The sequence below is a fragment of the Zonotrichia leucophrys genome, chromosome 14, assembly GCF_028769735.1.
Source record: "Zonotrichia leucophrys gambelii isolate GWCS_2022_RI chromosome 14, RI_Zleu_2.0, whole genome shotgun sequence".
In the NCBI taxonomy this organism is placed as follows: Eukaryota; Metazoa; Chordata; class Aves; order Passeriformes; family Passerellidae; genus Zonotrichia; species Zonotrichia leucophrys.
Window position 1 is genome coordinate 11,526,557 of NC_088184.1, and position 16,961 is coordinate 11,543,517.

At 50.8% G+C, this 16,961-nt stretch overlaps 1 protein-coding gene across 4 annotated transcripts in view; it reads left to right on the forward strand.

The window, feature by feature from the left end:
• ELFN1 (extracellular leucine rich repeat and fibronectin type III domain containing 1) overlaps positions 1-3,635 on the forward strand; it is a 102,874-nt gene extending 99,239 nt beyond the window's left edge. For all 4 annotated transcript variants that reach the window (XM_064726029.1, XM_064726028.1, XM_064726031.1 and 1 more), the window contains one exon: positions 29-3,635. In XM_064726029.1, the coding sequence (XP_064582099.1) occupies positions 468-2,858 (2,391 nt within the window). In that variant the 5' untranslated portion in view covers positions 29-467 and the 3' untranslated portion in view covers positions 2,859-3,635. The remainder of the gene's footprint in view (positions 1-28) is intronic.
• Positions 3,636-16,961: the final 13,326 nt, after the last annotated feature.

Consider the following 16,961-nt stretch of genomic DNA (forward strand, 5'->3'; position numbering starts at 1 on the left):
GCTTGTGCTTGTGTTTTGTTTTGAACAGGTGAGCCGGGAGACCCAGCGGGGACAGCCAAACACCCGGAGGCACAGGGAGATGGGGACCAGGGCCACGATGTGCAGCAGAAAGAAAACGAGGAGAAGTACTATAAAAAATGAGAGGAAGGCTTGTCTCTAAGCCTGAACGACTCCTCTGCACAGGCGCTTAACTTCATGACTCCCTCCTCGAGATGCCAGAGGCTTGGTGATGTGGGACCAGCCTCAGCCACCCAGGCCTTGGTAGCAGCCCCTGGCTGCTGGCTGCCGAGCACCGTGGGCACCGCGCTCCGCTTTCTCCACGGACGCTTCCCTCCCGTCTCTGAGCCATGAGGAGAAGGGAGAGGCAAGCAAAGCTGCCCAAGGAGCACTAGCCCTCACCTTCCCAGCCCCTGTCCTGTTCCCCGCTTCCAGCAGACCAGGAGCCCCTCTCCGTGCTGCCCTTCCAGATGGCAGGTCGCCGGTGGGCCGCGACATCAGCCCTCTGCATGTGCGTGGCGGCCGTGTCCCTCCTGCACGCCGGCGGGGTGCGGGCGGACTGCTGGCTCATCGAGGGGGACAAGGGCTTCGTCTGGTTGGCCATCTGCAGCCAAAACCAGCCCCCCTACGAGTCCATCCCCCAGCAGATCAACAGCACCATCGTGGACTTGCGGCTGAATGACAACAAGATCAAGAGCGTGCAGTACGCCTCGCTCAGCCGCTTCGGCAACCTGACATACCTCAACCTGACGAAGAACGAGATCTCCTACATCGAGGACGGTGCCTTTTCAGGACAGTTCAACCTCCAGGTGCTGCAGCTGGGTTACAACCGACTGAGGAACCTCACCGAGGGCATCCTCCGGGGCCTGGGGAAGCTGGAGTACCTCTATCTCCAGGCCAACCTCATCGAGACCGTCACCCCCAATGCCTTCTGGGAGTGCCCCAACATAGTGAACATTGACCTGTCCATGAACAGGATCCAGAGACTGGACAGCAACACTTTTCGGGGCCTAAACAAGCTCTCTGTCTGTGAACTCTACAGTAACCCTTTCTACTGCTCCTGCGAGCTCCTGGGCTTCCTGCAATGGCTGGAGGCTTTCACCAACATGACACGCACCTACGACCGGATGCAGTGCGACTCCCCGCCCGACTACATGGGCTACTACTTGTTAGGCCAAGGCCGGACTGGCTACCGCAATGCTCTGAGCATGCTCTCTTCCCTTTGCACTGGTGGCTCCTACACTGTGATCCCTCGTTTTATCCCCCCCAGGTACCAGGTGACCACGGTGCCCTCCGAAAGCCCCTGCTCTGAGGAGGAGTGCTCCTCCGGCGACGGCACGACGCCGCAGTTCTCCCTGTTCACGCCCATCGGTGAGACCGAGGTGCGCCCCAACATCCAGGTGAAGCACCTCAACCACAACTCGGCCGTCCTCACCGTGCAGATCCCCTACCCCTTCAGCAAGATGTACATCCTCTCCCAGTTCGAAAACGGCTTCTCCTCCATGATCACCAAGCTCAGGAAGAAGGAGGAGAACATCACCGTGAGCAACCTAGTAGCACAAAGAGATTACACCTATTGTGTAGTCTCCGTTCACCAGTACTCCAAGTACAACCACACCTGCGTCACCATCACCCCCACCAGACCCAACCGCAAGGAGCCGGTGCCCACCCCTTCCACTGCCACCCATTACATCATGACAATCCTGGGCTGTCTCTTTGGCATGGTGATTGTCCTGGGCGTGGTGTATTACTGTCTCCGCAAGAGGCGCCAGCAGGAGGAGAAGCACAAAAAGGCTGCCGGCAGCATGAAGAAGACCATCATCGAGCTGAAGTATGGGCCAGAAATGGAGACCACCAGCATCACCCAGCTGTCCCAGGGGCAGATACTGGGTGGGGAGACAGTGACCCGCATCCCCTACCTGCCTTCTGCTGGCGAGGTTGAGCAGTACAAGCTGATTGAGAGCAGTGAGACCCCCAAGGCCACCAAGGGCAACTACATGGAGGTGAGGACAGGTGAGCAGCCTGAGAGGAGAGACTGTGAGCTGTCCCTGCCGCCAGACACGCAGGGCTCTGTGGCTGAGATCTCCACCATCGCCAAGGAGGTGGACAAGGTGAACCAGATCATCAACAACTGCATCGATGCCTTGAAATCCGAGTCCACCTCCTTCCAAGGGGTGAAGTCGGGGGCGGTCTCCACGGTGGAGCCTCAGCTGGTGCTCTTGTCAGAGCAGATCCCCAGCAAGCATGGATTCCTCTCCCCCGTCTACAAGGAAAGCTACAACCACCCTCTCCAGCGACACCACAGCATGGAGGCGGCCCCCAAACGCTCCAGCACCTCTTCCAGCGGCTCCATACGGAGCCCCAGGTCCTACCGCTCCGAGGGATCGGGCCACAAATCCGAAGCCAAATACATCGAGAAGACTTCCCCCACCACCGACACCATCCTCACTGTGACGCCGGCCGCGGCCATCCTGCGGGCAGAGGCGGAGAAGATCCGCCAGTACAGCGAGCACCGGCACTCGTACCCCAGCTCGCACCCTGGGGAGCAGCACGACAGCATGGGCGGGCGCAAGCCCTCCATCCTGGAGCCCCTGACCCGCCCTCGCCCCAGAGACCTGGCCTACTCCCAGCTCTCGCCTCAGTACCACAACCTGAGCTACACCTCCAGCCCAGAGTACACCTGCAAACCCTCGCACAGCATCTGGGAGCGCTTCAAACTCAACCGCAAGCGGCACAAAGACGAGGAGGAGTACATGGCAGCCGGCCACGCCCTACGCAAAAAGGTCCAGTTTGCCAAAGATGAGGATCTCCACGACATCTTAGACTACTGGAAGGGCGTCTCTGCCCAGCAAAAGTCCTGAGTCCTCACACAACTCGTGACTTAACACACTAACTGGACCAAAAAGAAATCCGCAGCAGCTATTTTTATTCAGACTGTCTTTGAAACAAAATAAAAATTAAAAAAAAAAAAGAGAGTCAATAAAAAAAAATTAAAAGAGAGAACAAATAATGAAAAAAATCTATAAATATTCTATATAATATATACAGTGAGATATTAAAATGTCCTCACGTTGGTGAGACATGCACCAAATTTGAACACAAACTTTGCAAACAAACAAACTGTGGAGTTGGGAAAAAAACAAAAAAAAAGTTTTGTTTCATTTTGATTTTTTAAAAAAATGTAAGAAAAAAGAAAAAATTGAATATAAAATGAAAATGAAAGAGCGGGCAGAGAGCTGAGGTCTGGCGTTTTCCAATATTGCATTGCATGAGTCCCTATTCCGTGATTTTGTGGATTCTTTGTGAACAGTTTGTGTTCTTCCTTCCTTCCCTTCCAAAATCAACAGCGACAAAAACAGCAACAAAAACCAAAAAAGAGACCAGAAGGAGCTCCATCTTTTGGGCTGTTTTTGCAAACGGAGTCTTCCAGTTTAGACTTTCACCCGGTTGAAGGCCCGTTCACATTTTCACTCACTAAGAGGTTTTACCACACATTGCATTGTAAACCGAAGTCGTTAATTGTACAGAGAAAATTTCTATATTTGCAATGTTTGCTGTATAATGAGAGAGAGAGAGGAGAAAAAAAACAATACTACATCTACTAAAAAAAAAAATATATATATATATCTCTATATTCACCTGTTTGTACCAGGTTTTAATCATGGATTTTAGAGAAAGAGATGGAGTTTTATTTGAAGGACTTTTTTGTTTGTTGGTTGGTTGGTTGGTTGATGGGATATCTTTTGGAGGGGGGACTGTTTGGATTTCTAAGTGTTTTGTTTTGATTTCTTCCACCAATTGCCTGTGTCCAAGTGCTCATCACTTCCAAGTGCATTGAAGAAAAAAGGCTCATACCCAGGAAAATAGATTCCCTCACCTTATTCCAGGTGGGAGGAACTGGGGAGGGGATGAGAGGTGAAGGGCTCTTGGCCAAGCAGGTGCCACCATGCAGTGGGGTTTCTCCTGCGAATCAGAAGGCATTGGTCTCTGTCCCTAAACAGATGTGTCTGTGCCCTGGGAGCAGCCACTGAGGGGTGGATTATCCCCCCACTTTCAGGGTGGGGAGCCAGGGATGGGTTAGAGCACAAAGCCTGTTGCTGCTCTGGGGAAAGAGAAAATGGAGGGGTGATTTTTCTTATGAGGTAAAGACACTCAGCATTTACAGCTTTTCCCACACTGAGACACCCTGGGTAGGCCCTGACCAGCCCCTGGCACTCTGAGACTGGAGGGGAGGGGATGGCTCTGTGTCCATGGGTCCACCCAGGCATCCACGTGCCCCTCAACCATTGGTGACCAACACTCTTCCAAGACTCCACAGCTTTTTGCCCCATCTCTAAAACACTCACATGAGGTGAGAAGGGAGGTGGTGAGGCCATGAAGGCACTTCCAGGCCCAAAGGACACTGGTTTGTCCTGATCAGCTCTAGTTGAATCACACCCACCCATGACCAACAAAAAGTGAGGGTCTGAGAGCTGCCCTGCTCCCAGGTGGGTGTGTGGGAGCCCAGCACAGTGAGGTGAGGTGCTAAGCTCCCCAAATGCAGCCCTCTGAGGCCCTGCTGCTTGCCAGGGTTTTGTTCCCTTGCATCCTGCTCACAAGTCGCTTTGGATGGACATCCTGAGTCCTGATGGATGAGCACTAGGGCCCAGGAGCAAACCATATCCCATCCTGTTATTTCAGTATTTCAAAACGATTTTGACAGGTATTCTTGCAAAAGGTTATGTTTGTTCAGAAAGGAGCTGAGCCAGGAAGACACAGAGCAGGCTGGGAAGTGCACGAGTTCATTCCCCGTGGTTATTTGTGTAGACAACAAACCATTAGCAGGATTTCATAATAAAAGGCAGGTAATTTCTGCAGGAATGCATTCGCTCTTCCTCCACCTCCTCCAGGTGCCCCAGATCCTGCCCACAGCATACAGCTTCCAGGGCTGTGTCCTGCTCACCAGGCAGTGAACAGGACCTGAGGGGATTTGGGGGTCACCTCTCTCTTGTTTAGTGCCTCTTGGCAGGTCCCTTCTCAGATCTCAGCTCCAGCACCTGGACCAAACAAACCTTTCAGCTGGAACAGCCTTTCCTTGCAAACCCTGAGTGCATCCTCATAGGACCACAGAATGGTTTGGGTTGGAAGTGACCTTAAAAAAAAAAAGAATAAAAGACCTTGGAAAAGACCTTAAAATCATCTAGGATTATAAAATAAAAAGTCATCATCATTTAGTTCCAGCTCCCCAGCCATGGGTGGGGATGTCACCCACTACCCACTAAATCACGTTGCTCAAGGTCCCAGCCAGGAGAAATAAGAGTTGGTCAGCAAGGATGAATGATGGAAACAGTGGTGGGGCCTCCTGACACTGTTTCATGGTCCCACAGGATTCCTTATCAAGACGCTGGGGTGCTTCAAAGTGATGGCAGCTCATGAGTTCATTTGGGCTCAGATGCTCCAGTCACTGATAAACACCCAAAGAACCCCCTCAGCTGATCTCTGCATTGAGACCATTCCCACACCAGTTTGGAAAAGGCACCAGGACCATCCCCACGGGACTGGGAGCAATGGCCCAGCCAGTGCAGGGTGAGGCATCACTGTGGAGGCAGCAGCCAGCTCAGCTCTTTAGCTGGGGCCAATAATTTTGCTTCTCTGCCTCTGTTTCCTCCTCTAGAAATGCTTCCTTGTGGCACTGAGGGCACAGGCTGGCTGGGGAGGCTCAATTAATTAATTGGCTGTCTGTGAAGCCCATTTAGCTCCTAGAATAAAAGCTGCTATCGAAATGCAAAGCTGTTAGTGGTGTAAAACAGCAGGGGCAGATGAAATCAAAGCCTGATTCTGTTTTCACACCAGGATTTCACTGGTGATAAACCAACAGAGACTGACAGGAATGTGATACAGCAGCGCTGGCCTTTCTAAATTAAACACTTCCCACATGCAAACGGTCTGCAACTGGAAAGAAGGAGAATTAGAAAAAGTCCAGGCCTCTCTATCTCTAAGGCATCTTTAAGGCATCACCCACTACCCCATTGCTGGTGGGGCCTCACCACAGGTCTCAGATGGCTCCTGGGCTGCTGAGCATCTTCCAGCCCCTTGCCCTCTCTCACCTTGCACCAAAGCAAGGTGCAGTCCTTGCAGCCATGCTCCACATCCCTTGGCAGGACATGCCATAAAATGAGCTGTTAAAAAAGCCAGACAAGAGAAAGAAAGGGGTTCCACTGTCCCCAGGGCCACCACCCCATGGATGAGCCCAGGGCTGGCTCTGCACAGGGCCTGGAGAGCTCTGCCCACAGCAGCTTCCATTCCTCCAAGGCAGCTGCCTTACCGACCCCCTCTGGGGACAGAGCAGGGATTTCATCACCTCTAACCTGCTGGCTGTTTCTGTTCTTTGTTATGTCTCCTGTTCAACCACCAAAGCTCTCAAGCTGCTTCTGCAGAGAGAGGTGATCCCTTGTGCAGCCAGGCTGCTCCTGCTGCCCCAAACTCTTCCAAAGAAGAGGGCTCCCCACCAAGCAGAAAGGAGAGAGCACAGGAAAGGCATGTTCAGTGAAGAGGAGGGGAGGCTAGGGGAAAAAAATTCACAGTTCCCTGCAGTAGAGCCATAGCCCTGGGCTATGTGGAAATGCATTCTGCTGATGTCCTTCCTGTGTCCACAGAACTGCTGCTCTCTCAACACCTGAATTCAAGGGCAAAACCAAGGCAGCACTAAAAATCCTTCCTCTGATCCCTCTCCCAGCACCCCAGCAAGGACAGCTCTGGTTGGAGTAAATCCAAACCCACATTACCCATGGCTCAGCCCTCACTCTGGCCCAGAGTCAGCAAAGGACCCTGCCATGTGGTACAAAGCCTGTGTGGCATCTAGAGCCTGGATATTATTTAAAAACCTGTAAATTAGGACAGAAACATCCCTTTATAGAGACATGCACCATTTAAGGCCAGGATTCCCGAGGGCACCTGCCAGCCCTGGTGTGCACATGGGGTGTGTCCATCTGTTCCAAAGCATGGCCTGTGGGACAGGCCGTGTTCACACACAGAACAGGGAGCAGCACAGGGGGGCCGTGGGGGCAGACAGTGCTGCTGAGCTCCCTTCCTGATGCAGCAAAGCACTTGGGAGGGGAGCTGGGGGCTGCCCCACAGCTGGTGGGTGTTGGGGGTGTGAACTGCCTCCTCTCTGCCCAGCATTTGGGCCTCCTGATGGATTCAGCTGAGTTTGCCATGAAACCAGGTGCAGATCCCATGGGAGGGGTCTGTGCAAAGGGGCCTTAGAAGGGAAGGTGCTCCCATGCATCACCCTGACCAGACAACAGCCAGACTTCATTGACTCTGCTCAAATCAGGCCTGCAGTGCTTCCTGGGTGCTGTCACCTTTCCCAGGGCTGCCAGGGAGCCATCCCTCTCCCAGCCCCACTGGTGCTTATGGATCTGCCCACGCATCAACACCTGGGTGATGCCCAGGCCCACTGCACAGCCAGAGGCAGAGCAGAGCCTTGACAGCTCCAGCACGTCCCTCACTCCCAGCAAGCTCTGCCCATTTTTGAGGTCAGTCCTTCCCTCAATCAGGGCTGGGTCTTGGTGAACTGAGAGCCCCAAACTCCTCCCGGTGGCTCTGCAGAGTTGGGAGCCAGCACAGCCCCAGGCAGATGCTGTTGCAGCCGGGCTGTGCAGCAATAAATCACCTTGATGGCAGGAGAGGGGTCAGCAGGGGTGGAGGACACTGTGCTGCAGGTGGCCTTGTGCTGTGACAGTGTTCACAGGGGTCTCAGGATGAGGGAAGAGACGAGGATCTGACTCCATATTTCAGAAGGCTTGATTTATTGTTTTATGAAATATATTACATTAAAATTATACTAAAAGAATAGAAGAAAGGATTTCCTCAGAAGGCTAGCTAAGGATAGAATAATAAGGAATGATAACAAAGGCTCTGTCTTGGACTCTCTGTCCAAGCCAGCTGATTGTGATTGGCCATTAATTAGAAACATCCAACATGGGCCAATCACAGATCGACCTGTTGCATTCCACAGCAGCAGATAATCAATGTTTACATTTTGTTCCTGAGGCCTCTCAGCTTCTCAGGAGGAAAAATCCTAAGGAAAGGATTTTTCATTAAAGATGTCAGCGACATTGTGCCTTGGGAGAGGAGAGGCCTGGGGATGCAGCAGAGGGATGGGATGGGATGGGATGGGATGGATGTGGAGAGGCTGGACCAGACCCAGGAGCATGGATCAATGGGGTGATTGAAGCCAGCACACACTGCGTTGGGATATTTTTAGCACAGCCAGCAGAGCAGGAATTTGGGAGCCCAAGTCAGAATTTATTTGCATCTGTGAGTGCTCGTCAGGGGGAGGACCAACACCAGCACCCAGCAGAGCCCTGCTGAGCGTTTTGAGACCTGCTCACCTTGGCTTTGGCTCCTCTGGGTGCACAGCGTGTCCCTCTCCTCTGCAGGGCCCTCTGGGGACAGTGACACCCCTAAAGCTTGGAGCTGTGAGCACGTGGATGCACATGGACACAGGATGGGCACAGAGCAGAGAGGGGAGGGCATGGACTTGAGGGGATGAAGGGTTTATTTGGGAAAAGCACTGATCCTACCTTAAATGCACAGGTCTCGTAGCATGGCTGCAGCACTGCCATGGCCAGGCAGGTGTGGGCTTCAGAGCTGCCCCAGCCTCTCCTCCAGCTCCTCTCTCCCATTTTCCTCACCACAGGCTTTCCACCATGGGCCCTGGGGCAGTTTTTCGGGGTGAGTGTTCTGAGATTAGATTGTTCTCCAGAGAGAGGAATATGGCACAATTCATTTCCTTCACCTCCAACCCCTGATGCCAGCAGTGCCCAAGGCACTGAAGGTGGTGAAGGTGCTGGTGGGCATGGCCAGTGCTGCTGGAGAAACCAACCCAGCTCCTTGGCTTGGAGCAGTGACTTTGGCTTCACCTGAATTTACTGAATTTCGTATCTCCTCTGAGTCACAGCTTCTGTTTTACCCCTCTCAGCCAGCTCACCAGCGCCACCAGAAGGGTGGCAGAGATTATACAAATGCTGCCTTGGGAGTTTTGCTCATTTCCCACTTTTCCTCCAACCTTGCCCAGAACCTAATGGAGGGAAGCCATTTGATCCAGAGTGAAGGCAGTTTTCTGGACTCAATTTCTTCTGTGCACGGGATAAGAAGACACACAAGTACCAGGGATGTGGATTTTCCTCACGTGGGGAGTAGCCAAGCAGGATGTCAGTTTTCACTTTAGTTTTGCTGCCCTTTCCTTTGGTTCAAATTGGATGTGAACATGGCTTTATCCATCCCCCTGCATCCTCCCTGTCCCTGCAGAGCAACCAGAGGAGCCTGCCAAGTCTCCGAGTTTGTGTGTGTGCCTTTTCAATAATTCAGTGGGGATGTTAATCACAGGCTTGTGCTGTTGTTCCTGTACGAGCTCGATCACTTCTCACATCCCACCAACATCTGTTTTTTCACACTCAGCTCAGCTGTCTGGCAATAGCCATTTGCTGCTCACCTTTACTTGCCTTGCCATTAAAGAGCTCATTAATGCACTCCATCCTTGCTTTCTTTGGGACAAAAAGATTTCCATTTCTGTCTTTTATCAGCTTTCACATGGCTTACATCCTGTCCTCCCTTCACCATGCAGTGCCCTTTTCTAATGAGCTCCTCTCCTGCTCTGGCTCATCCATTAAGATCTGTGAGTGTTGTCCCCTGCATTGTCTTGCTCATCTCCCGGGCTCTGCTCTGGGTCTATCATATTCCTCAGTGTTTTCAGCTGTGAAAGGAAGCAATCAGCCCCACACACAGCATCCACATTTCCTCCCACCTCATTTGCTTTCCTAGCAGCCCTCCAGTCTGGCTCATCCCAGCCTTGACAGGCTCCTCCATCCTTGCAGGAGCCCCTGACTGGCTTCACCTGGTCTGCAGAAATCTGATGGAATGCCTCAGTCTGTGTGTGGTGCCTGCTGCTTCTCTCTGCTGGGGGCCTCTTGAAGCTGTTCCTCTCTCACAGCATTGCTTTTATGCAGCACTGAGCTCTTCTTGGGCATCTCCTGCCTTGCAATCAACAGCTCCCAGCCCATCCAGATGCAGGAGGCTTCTCTGGGCACTGCAAAAGCTCCTCTGTGGTCTCACAAGTAAACACTGGCACTCTTCATGTGATGCAGCTAAATTAATTAATCTTGTTCCACCACATTTGGAGCCTAGACACAAAGGTTTCCATTCCCTGAAGCTGGAGCTTAAAGCCTGCTTGTCCCACAAGTTCCCTCCTGCCCACCTGGGATTTGTGTTGCAGTGAGATTGGAGAGTGGCAGCAGAGCAGCTCTTGGGAGCAGCTCCAAGGGGCTGGCAGAGCCAAAAAACCCTGGAAAAGTGGCCATGGGCACAAACCATCTGCCACCATCCAGCTGAAGCATCCCTTGTGTCCAGCTCAGCTCAGGCTGACAAAGAGCTGTGTGCACAAACCTGTGACCGTGTTCACAGGGGTTCTTGGATGAGGGAAGAGATGAGGATTTGACTCCATGTTTCAGAAGGCTGATTTATTATTTTATGATATATATTACATTAAAATTATACTAAAAGAATGGAAGAAAAGGTCTCCTCAGAAGGATAGCTAAGAATAGAAAGGAAAGAATAATAACAAAAGTTTCTGTCTCAGACCGAGAGTCCAAGCCAGCTCACTGTGATTGGCCATTAATCAGAAACACCCCTATGAGACCAATCACAGATGCACCTGCTGCATTCCACAGCAGCAGATAATCAATGTTTACATTTTGTTCCTGAGGCCTCTCAGCTTCTCAGGAGGAAAAATCCTAAGGAAAGGACTTTTCATAAAAGTTGTCTGCGACACAAACCCAGTTGGGTTTTTTCCCCAGCCATCTCAGGTGCTGCAATTTATCACCTTTCCATACAAACCTTATCTCAGTTATATCCTCAGATCATCCCAACACTCCCACCCACCACAGAGGGTGCACACACACACATCTCTGCCTAGAAAATCCCAGGCAGGAGCACAGCAGTCCCAAGAATGACAAACCCTTCCTGAGCTGACAGCTGCCAGGCCCTGAGCTGGCCACAGCTCCCAAAAGAGCCCTGCAGACACCAGGGCTGTGGGTATGGAAAGGCAGGAGGCTGGGGAGGGTGGGTGCCTGGTGTGGCCTCTCCAAACCTGGCATTTCCCTGGCAGAGCCGGCAGACAGGGAGGACAGTGAGGTGAGGGGTGGGCTGGCTTCTGATCTCCCTCCATCTCAAACTTGGGTCCTGAAGACCAGACATATCCCAGCACAGCTAAGAGGAGTGGAGAAGCAGAGATGGATGTGCTGGAGCAGAGCTGGGAGCTCCAGAAACCACCTGAGATGGTGAAATACTTTTGGATAGAGTTGTGAGGCTCTTCTGGCTGAGGTGACGGAGAAGTCTCTGGCCCAGGGTGGCTTTGGAGAACAGCACACCCAGAAGAGCCCAGCTGTGGCTGTGAAGGATTGGCCCATCCATCTCTGAAGCTGCCAGGAGATGGATTCCCCCACTGGTGCGAAGGCTGAGCCAGTCCCACTTGTCTGCAAAGCCACAGATGTACACGGGTGGAGATCCAGGTCTGAGGAGAGAGATCTGCTGGAAGCACAGCACAGAGCCCTCACAAAGAAGAAGAATAAACCAAAACATCACAAGATGCCAGCAAGTGGGAGGAGACAGCTTATCCAGGGAGCTAATTTAGCTGGAAGGAAATGGGAAGGATGCAAGATGTTCTCTTATTAAGAAAGAAAAGCAGCATGCAAGAGCAAGGAACCAGAGGTTGCAGTGGCCAACAGAAAGTGATGTGGATGCATTCAAGTTTAAGAAGCCAAAGCAGAGCTGGGGCAGATTCTGGACCCAGAACAAAGGCTGTTTCTACCCAAGCTTGAGAGGCAAAGGTTAGGATGAGACTTGCAGAGACCTGGAAGGCATTGAGGTGGGTGAATTGTAAGTGGCACCGTGTTTAATCTGAGCAGAATGCATGAAACCAGATAATGTAATTGAAAGGGTTATTTAAAATGAGTGTTCAGAGGGGAAAATAAAGCATTGCAGAAAAAAAAAATAATACTTAGCACTTGTAATGTGCTTGGCATCTTCAAAAACTGGTCAGCCATTAACTCATTGCTCCTCTGCTCAGTCCAAAGGCTAATAAAAAGGGACGGTTCATTTACTTATTTCACAGCAGAGCTTCTCAATAAGGCATGAGGAAGTGATTGCTGCTCTCCAGTATGTTGGTAAATAAACAGTTGGAAGTAGGAAAATACAAAATCCTCTCAGTGCTTGGTCACAGCTTCATGCTCAGCTCCTTCCTTCCTTCCTTCCTTCCTGCCTTCCTTCCTGCCTTCCTTCCTGCCTTCCTTCCTTCTCTCCCCTCACTTGACTTGACGCCAGCATCCCTCTCACTGGACCTCACGCATCATTTATGGGCAGCTTTTCCGTGGCACAAGGAACATTTACATGTGCCAGCATTAATTCTGAACGCCACTTCAAAGCCATCTCTGCCTAACGAACCCCGCGCGCTGTGCACAGCAAATTCCACCCCAAAAATAATTAGCGACGCACGCCACCAAAGCGTTACGAGGGGAACGCTGCACACCACCTGCTGAAGCAAAATGAATGCCTGATTTATTTATTTTTTGCCACTTTTTAGCAATATTCAGGCGCTGACTCAAAGCTGTGCTCTGTTCTTTGTAGGGCCCCGGGAAGCGTAACGTTCCCACTCTGCTTTCCAGTCTGAGAAGAGATTGATTTGGGAGGGTTCTATTGAACCATAAAAAGGTTGGGTTGCAAGGAATGTCAAATATAATCTTCCAACACCTTCACCATGGACATGGGTAGGGCTTATGTTTTTCTTACATCACAACTGGACAGAGCTGTGCAAGACCCTGCTGATTTCTCCACGCCAGAGGTGCCAGCTGGGAGTTTGGGTGCAGGCAGTTCTGTGACCCTTTCTCTGAAGCTGCACAAGTCCCAGACCTTTGATGCTGTCACCAGCTGACCAGTCACAGGCTGGTGGCTGGGAGCAGGACAGGACTCACCAAGTCTCACCCTGCTCTGACATTCCCACAGAGCCTTTAACCCCTGAGTGGGATCTCACTGAGAAAAAAGGAAATTGGAAATGAGATCAGGAGTTGAAGTTTTTGGTGCCCCTATCAGCCATGGTGCTCCCACCGTGTGCTGGCTACAGGCAGCCCAGCTGTGAACAGCTCAGGGGACTGAGCTGGCTGCACTGAAATGATTTCTTTAATCTCTGCCAGAGCTGCCCAGCCCAGCTCACAGCAGAAGGAACAGCATGTTTAGCTCAAAGCCTGATGTGGTGGCATTGCTTTGGAAGACCCAGGTCACAAACCACCATGGTAGAGAGATGGAGACCAAACCTGGAGGTGGCTGTGGGTACTGGGGGACCAGCTGTGTCAGGATGGTGCTGGGATCCTGTATTCTCTAGTTCTGTCCTTCTGGAGTGGAAGGAAGGTGCTTTGCAGAGCACTGCTCTCAGCCTGTGTGTCTCTCCAGCATCAAGCCATGGAATTCAAATTGTCAGTCTCTGCCTTGTTAGGATGCAAGGGGTTAAACTGTTCTTCCTATGCAAATTAAGCTTAATTAATCCTTTTCATCAGTTGCAAATATACCTTCTGAACCCTATTAAAAACATGAATATGCAAATTCAGACCTTTTTTAATACTCATTTTCAAGGACTTGGAGTCAGGCTTGATTATTCGATTCCCGTTAACAGCCTGTAAAACCTGGTGCAAAATTTAATTTCCATTTTAAGTTACAAAAAAAAAATATGAATCTGTTGGTAATTAAGCTAATTACAGTGTTACACTAAAGAGGAGACAAACAAGGAGGACAAGATCATTCATTACATTTAACACTGGTTACAGGACCTGGGGACTGTCCTGAGCTAACAGTGAAGCCAGGAAATGGCAGTGATATAAACTGGGTGAGTGTGAGGAGGCTTTTGGGGGGCCTGGCATTTTCCTTACCTTGGGAACAAACCTGCTGCTGTCCCATGAGCCGTTCTCCTCCTTCTGTTAAGAACAGAAGCAAGGAAGAGGAGGTGCAGCCAGGCTGGAGGTGTCCTGTCAGTGTTGTGGGCTCTCTGACATGCCTGAGGTTGGAGTTTCAGAGTAACCCATAGAACCACCTTATCTGCCAGAGCTGAGCATTCTGTACAGGTGAGATTTCCATCTTCCCTGAGCACTTTCTCTGTGTGTGGAGTGCAGAGGGGAGGGTTGCTCACAACTCCCTTTGCATGGGCAGAGCCATCAGGGAAGAGACATGACAAGACTCTGCAGAGACATCTACAAGCTGCTGCTCCACAGCCCTGCTGAGGAGCAAACGATGACCAGGATGTGACCTCCTATTGCTCATGCCCACGGCTGCACATGTTGGGAGATGCCACCCAAACCAGCTCAGGCCACAGCACCAAAACCTCCCTTGTGGTCACCCATCAGAGCTGGGCAGTCAGTGCTGGTGGCTCTCAACTTGCCCATCAACCATCCCACACCTCCAGGCTTTGACTGCATTTAATAAAAAAACCCAGCAATGCTATAGACTGTTAATTATGCTTTACCACCACAGAGATCTCTTAAAATCAGTCCTTAGAATATCCAGCATCTGTTTTCCAGGAGAGCCCAAAAGGAGCTGAGGAAAGGCACAGGCACACAGAGGAGGCAGGAGAGCCACACTGCAGAGAAAGATGAAGGAGGGACAGTGTGATTTGCCATCACTCCATTGTGAACAAGGCTGTGCATGGTCAGTGGGGAGTGGGAGGCACCTCCAAAATGAAGGACCCAAGTGACATCCATGGTCTGTGTTTCTTTTAGCACTCCTGGGCAGTGGTTATGGGGCAGCCTGGCAGATGAAGCAGCCACTACCAGCAAAGTGAAGCATCTGCCACCACACAGCACAAATGTCACTCAGCAGATGCTCCTTAAGAGGAGAGGTTCATCTGCCAACCTTCAGAGCCTTTCATCTGCCTGGAGAACATTTCCCACCATGCTGATACCAGAAGTTTCTGATCACATCAATGGAGTGAGTGAACAGAGATGATAAGGGAAATGCTCTCACCCTCCAGCCAAGCCCTTTGACCTGCCTGGTGCATTTTGTCAACTGTATCGTATTTTGGGGGGAGTCAGGGATGCAGAATTACCTTCTCAGTCCCTGCAGACAATCAACTTGCTCCCTGAACCATGAGATATGATTGCCCTTATTACTTTGGTTTGCATAGCAGTGAGCCTTGTTAATGGTCATAAAATTATCCAGTCCTTATTTAAATCCTACAGCCGTCTGTGTTTCCATGACCTCCCAATGGTCTCTGGCTTTGCTCCAGGCTGAAGAAGCATTAGAAGGACCAGGAAGGAAAAAGAGACAGTGGGATGATTAAAGAAAAAAAAAAACCAGAACAACAAGAAGCAACAGTCAACAAAGAGAATTCAAAGTGAAACATGGAATATTAAAGAGAGCTCAATCAATCAGCTGGAGAGTTCAAAAAAACATAGCCTGTCATGAAGAGAAGGAAGCAGCATCAGGTAAAATTAGCAACCCTAATAAACTCATCAGCGCTGGAGCCTGGGCCAGGAAACAGCACAGGGAAGATGAAGGGGTTGGTAGAGGCTTGAGCCCATGTTGGGGATGCAGAAGAAAACTGACACAGCCCAAGGCAACGGGCTTTGGTGGAGGAACGTGGTTTGGGTGGAGACCAAATACACGGGCTGCTTCCGAGACCTCCAGCAGCAAGAAGTTGCCTTTGTGCTCCTTAAATAACATGGCAGCATTTTCTTTAAAGTGTATTTTTCTTCTGTTTAGTTCCTTGTTCTTGCTCTGAGGGAAAACACGCACAGAAGGAAGGCTGGAGACACAGGCACTGTGGGTGGAAGGAAGGAGGGGCTGCTGGGATGGCCTGTCCAGGGCTGGGCTTTGGCCAGTGATCTTTCTGGAGCAAAAACCCCTTTTCTTTTGGATAAAAGATGGTCCCCTTGTCCTTTCAAATCACATCTGCAAACCTCCAGAGTAGCGAAAGATTTTACAATAATAATCCCCCAAAAGAGAAACAAGAACTGGAAAACCCCCAAGCAGCCAAGAACTGTTTTAATGTAACCAAGCTCCAGCACAGATTTCCATCAATTCTGCAGCAAACCTGAGTCATGAAATTAAAAGTAGCATCAGCATATTTCCTATTAGCTATGGTTCCTTTTTCAGAACAGATCATACATTCCTACCCTATTTTTCTAGACACTTGTGTCAATGCGATATCATCAGATGCCGTTCAGTCTTTCCTCTTAGCCTGAAAAAAGCTTTCCTGTTGGGAAGGATGGGATTTTAATATTTAAAAAAGACTTCGTGAAAAAGCTTCGCTGATTTTTTATTTATTTATTTATTTAATATCCCTCCCCTGATCAGAGTGGGTGCATTTTGTAGCTTTTAAATATCATGCAAGTTTTAGCGACGCTGCGATTAAATCTGAATCTGCTGTCACAGCAGGCAGCAGGAATGTGATTCACACCAGCACAGAGAGCCTGTTCTGTCCTCCCCAGCTCCTGTCCTTAGCTACAGACACCTGGCATCAGGCACCACCATTGTTTTCCCCATGTCTCTGAACAGCTGAAAGCTCCAACAGAACCAATCCTGCCCTGGCTGTGCCCTCCCACACCCCGAGCTGCAGGGGTCTGGCATCAGCTCGGTGATGTCTGGGGAAGGCTCTGCCTTGTCAGCCCATGGGGTTTATTCTGACACCTCTGCCCATCAGCCCAGCTCACACCACTCTCAGCTGCCTCTGAGCCCACTGCTGGGCTGGGAAATGAAAAGGGCAGGTGCTGCTCGGTGTTTGTTTGGAGTGAGCAGAGGGGAGCAGTGGAGAACCCGCAGCATGGCTGGCACTGCAGCTGCTCAGAAATGGAGGTGGCTTCTCCTTCCATCCATGTCCTGTTTCTTCCATCCATCCCCTGCTCTGCTCCTGCCCTACACTCTCTAGGCACCCACTCCATCAT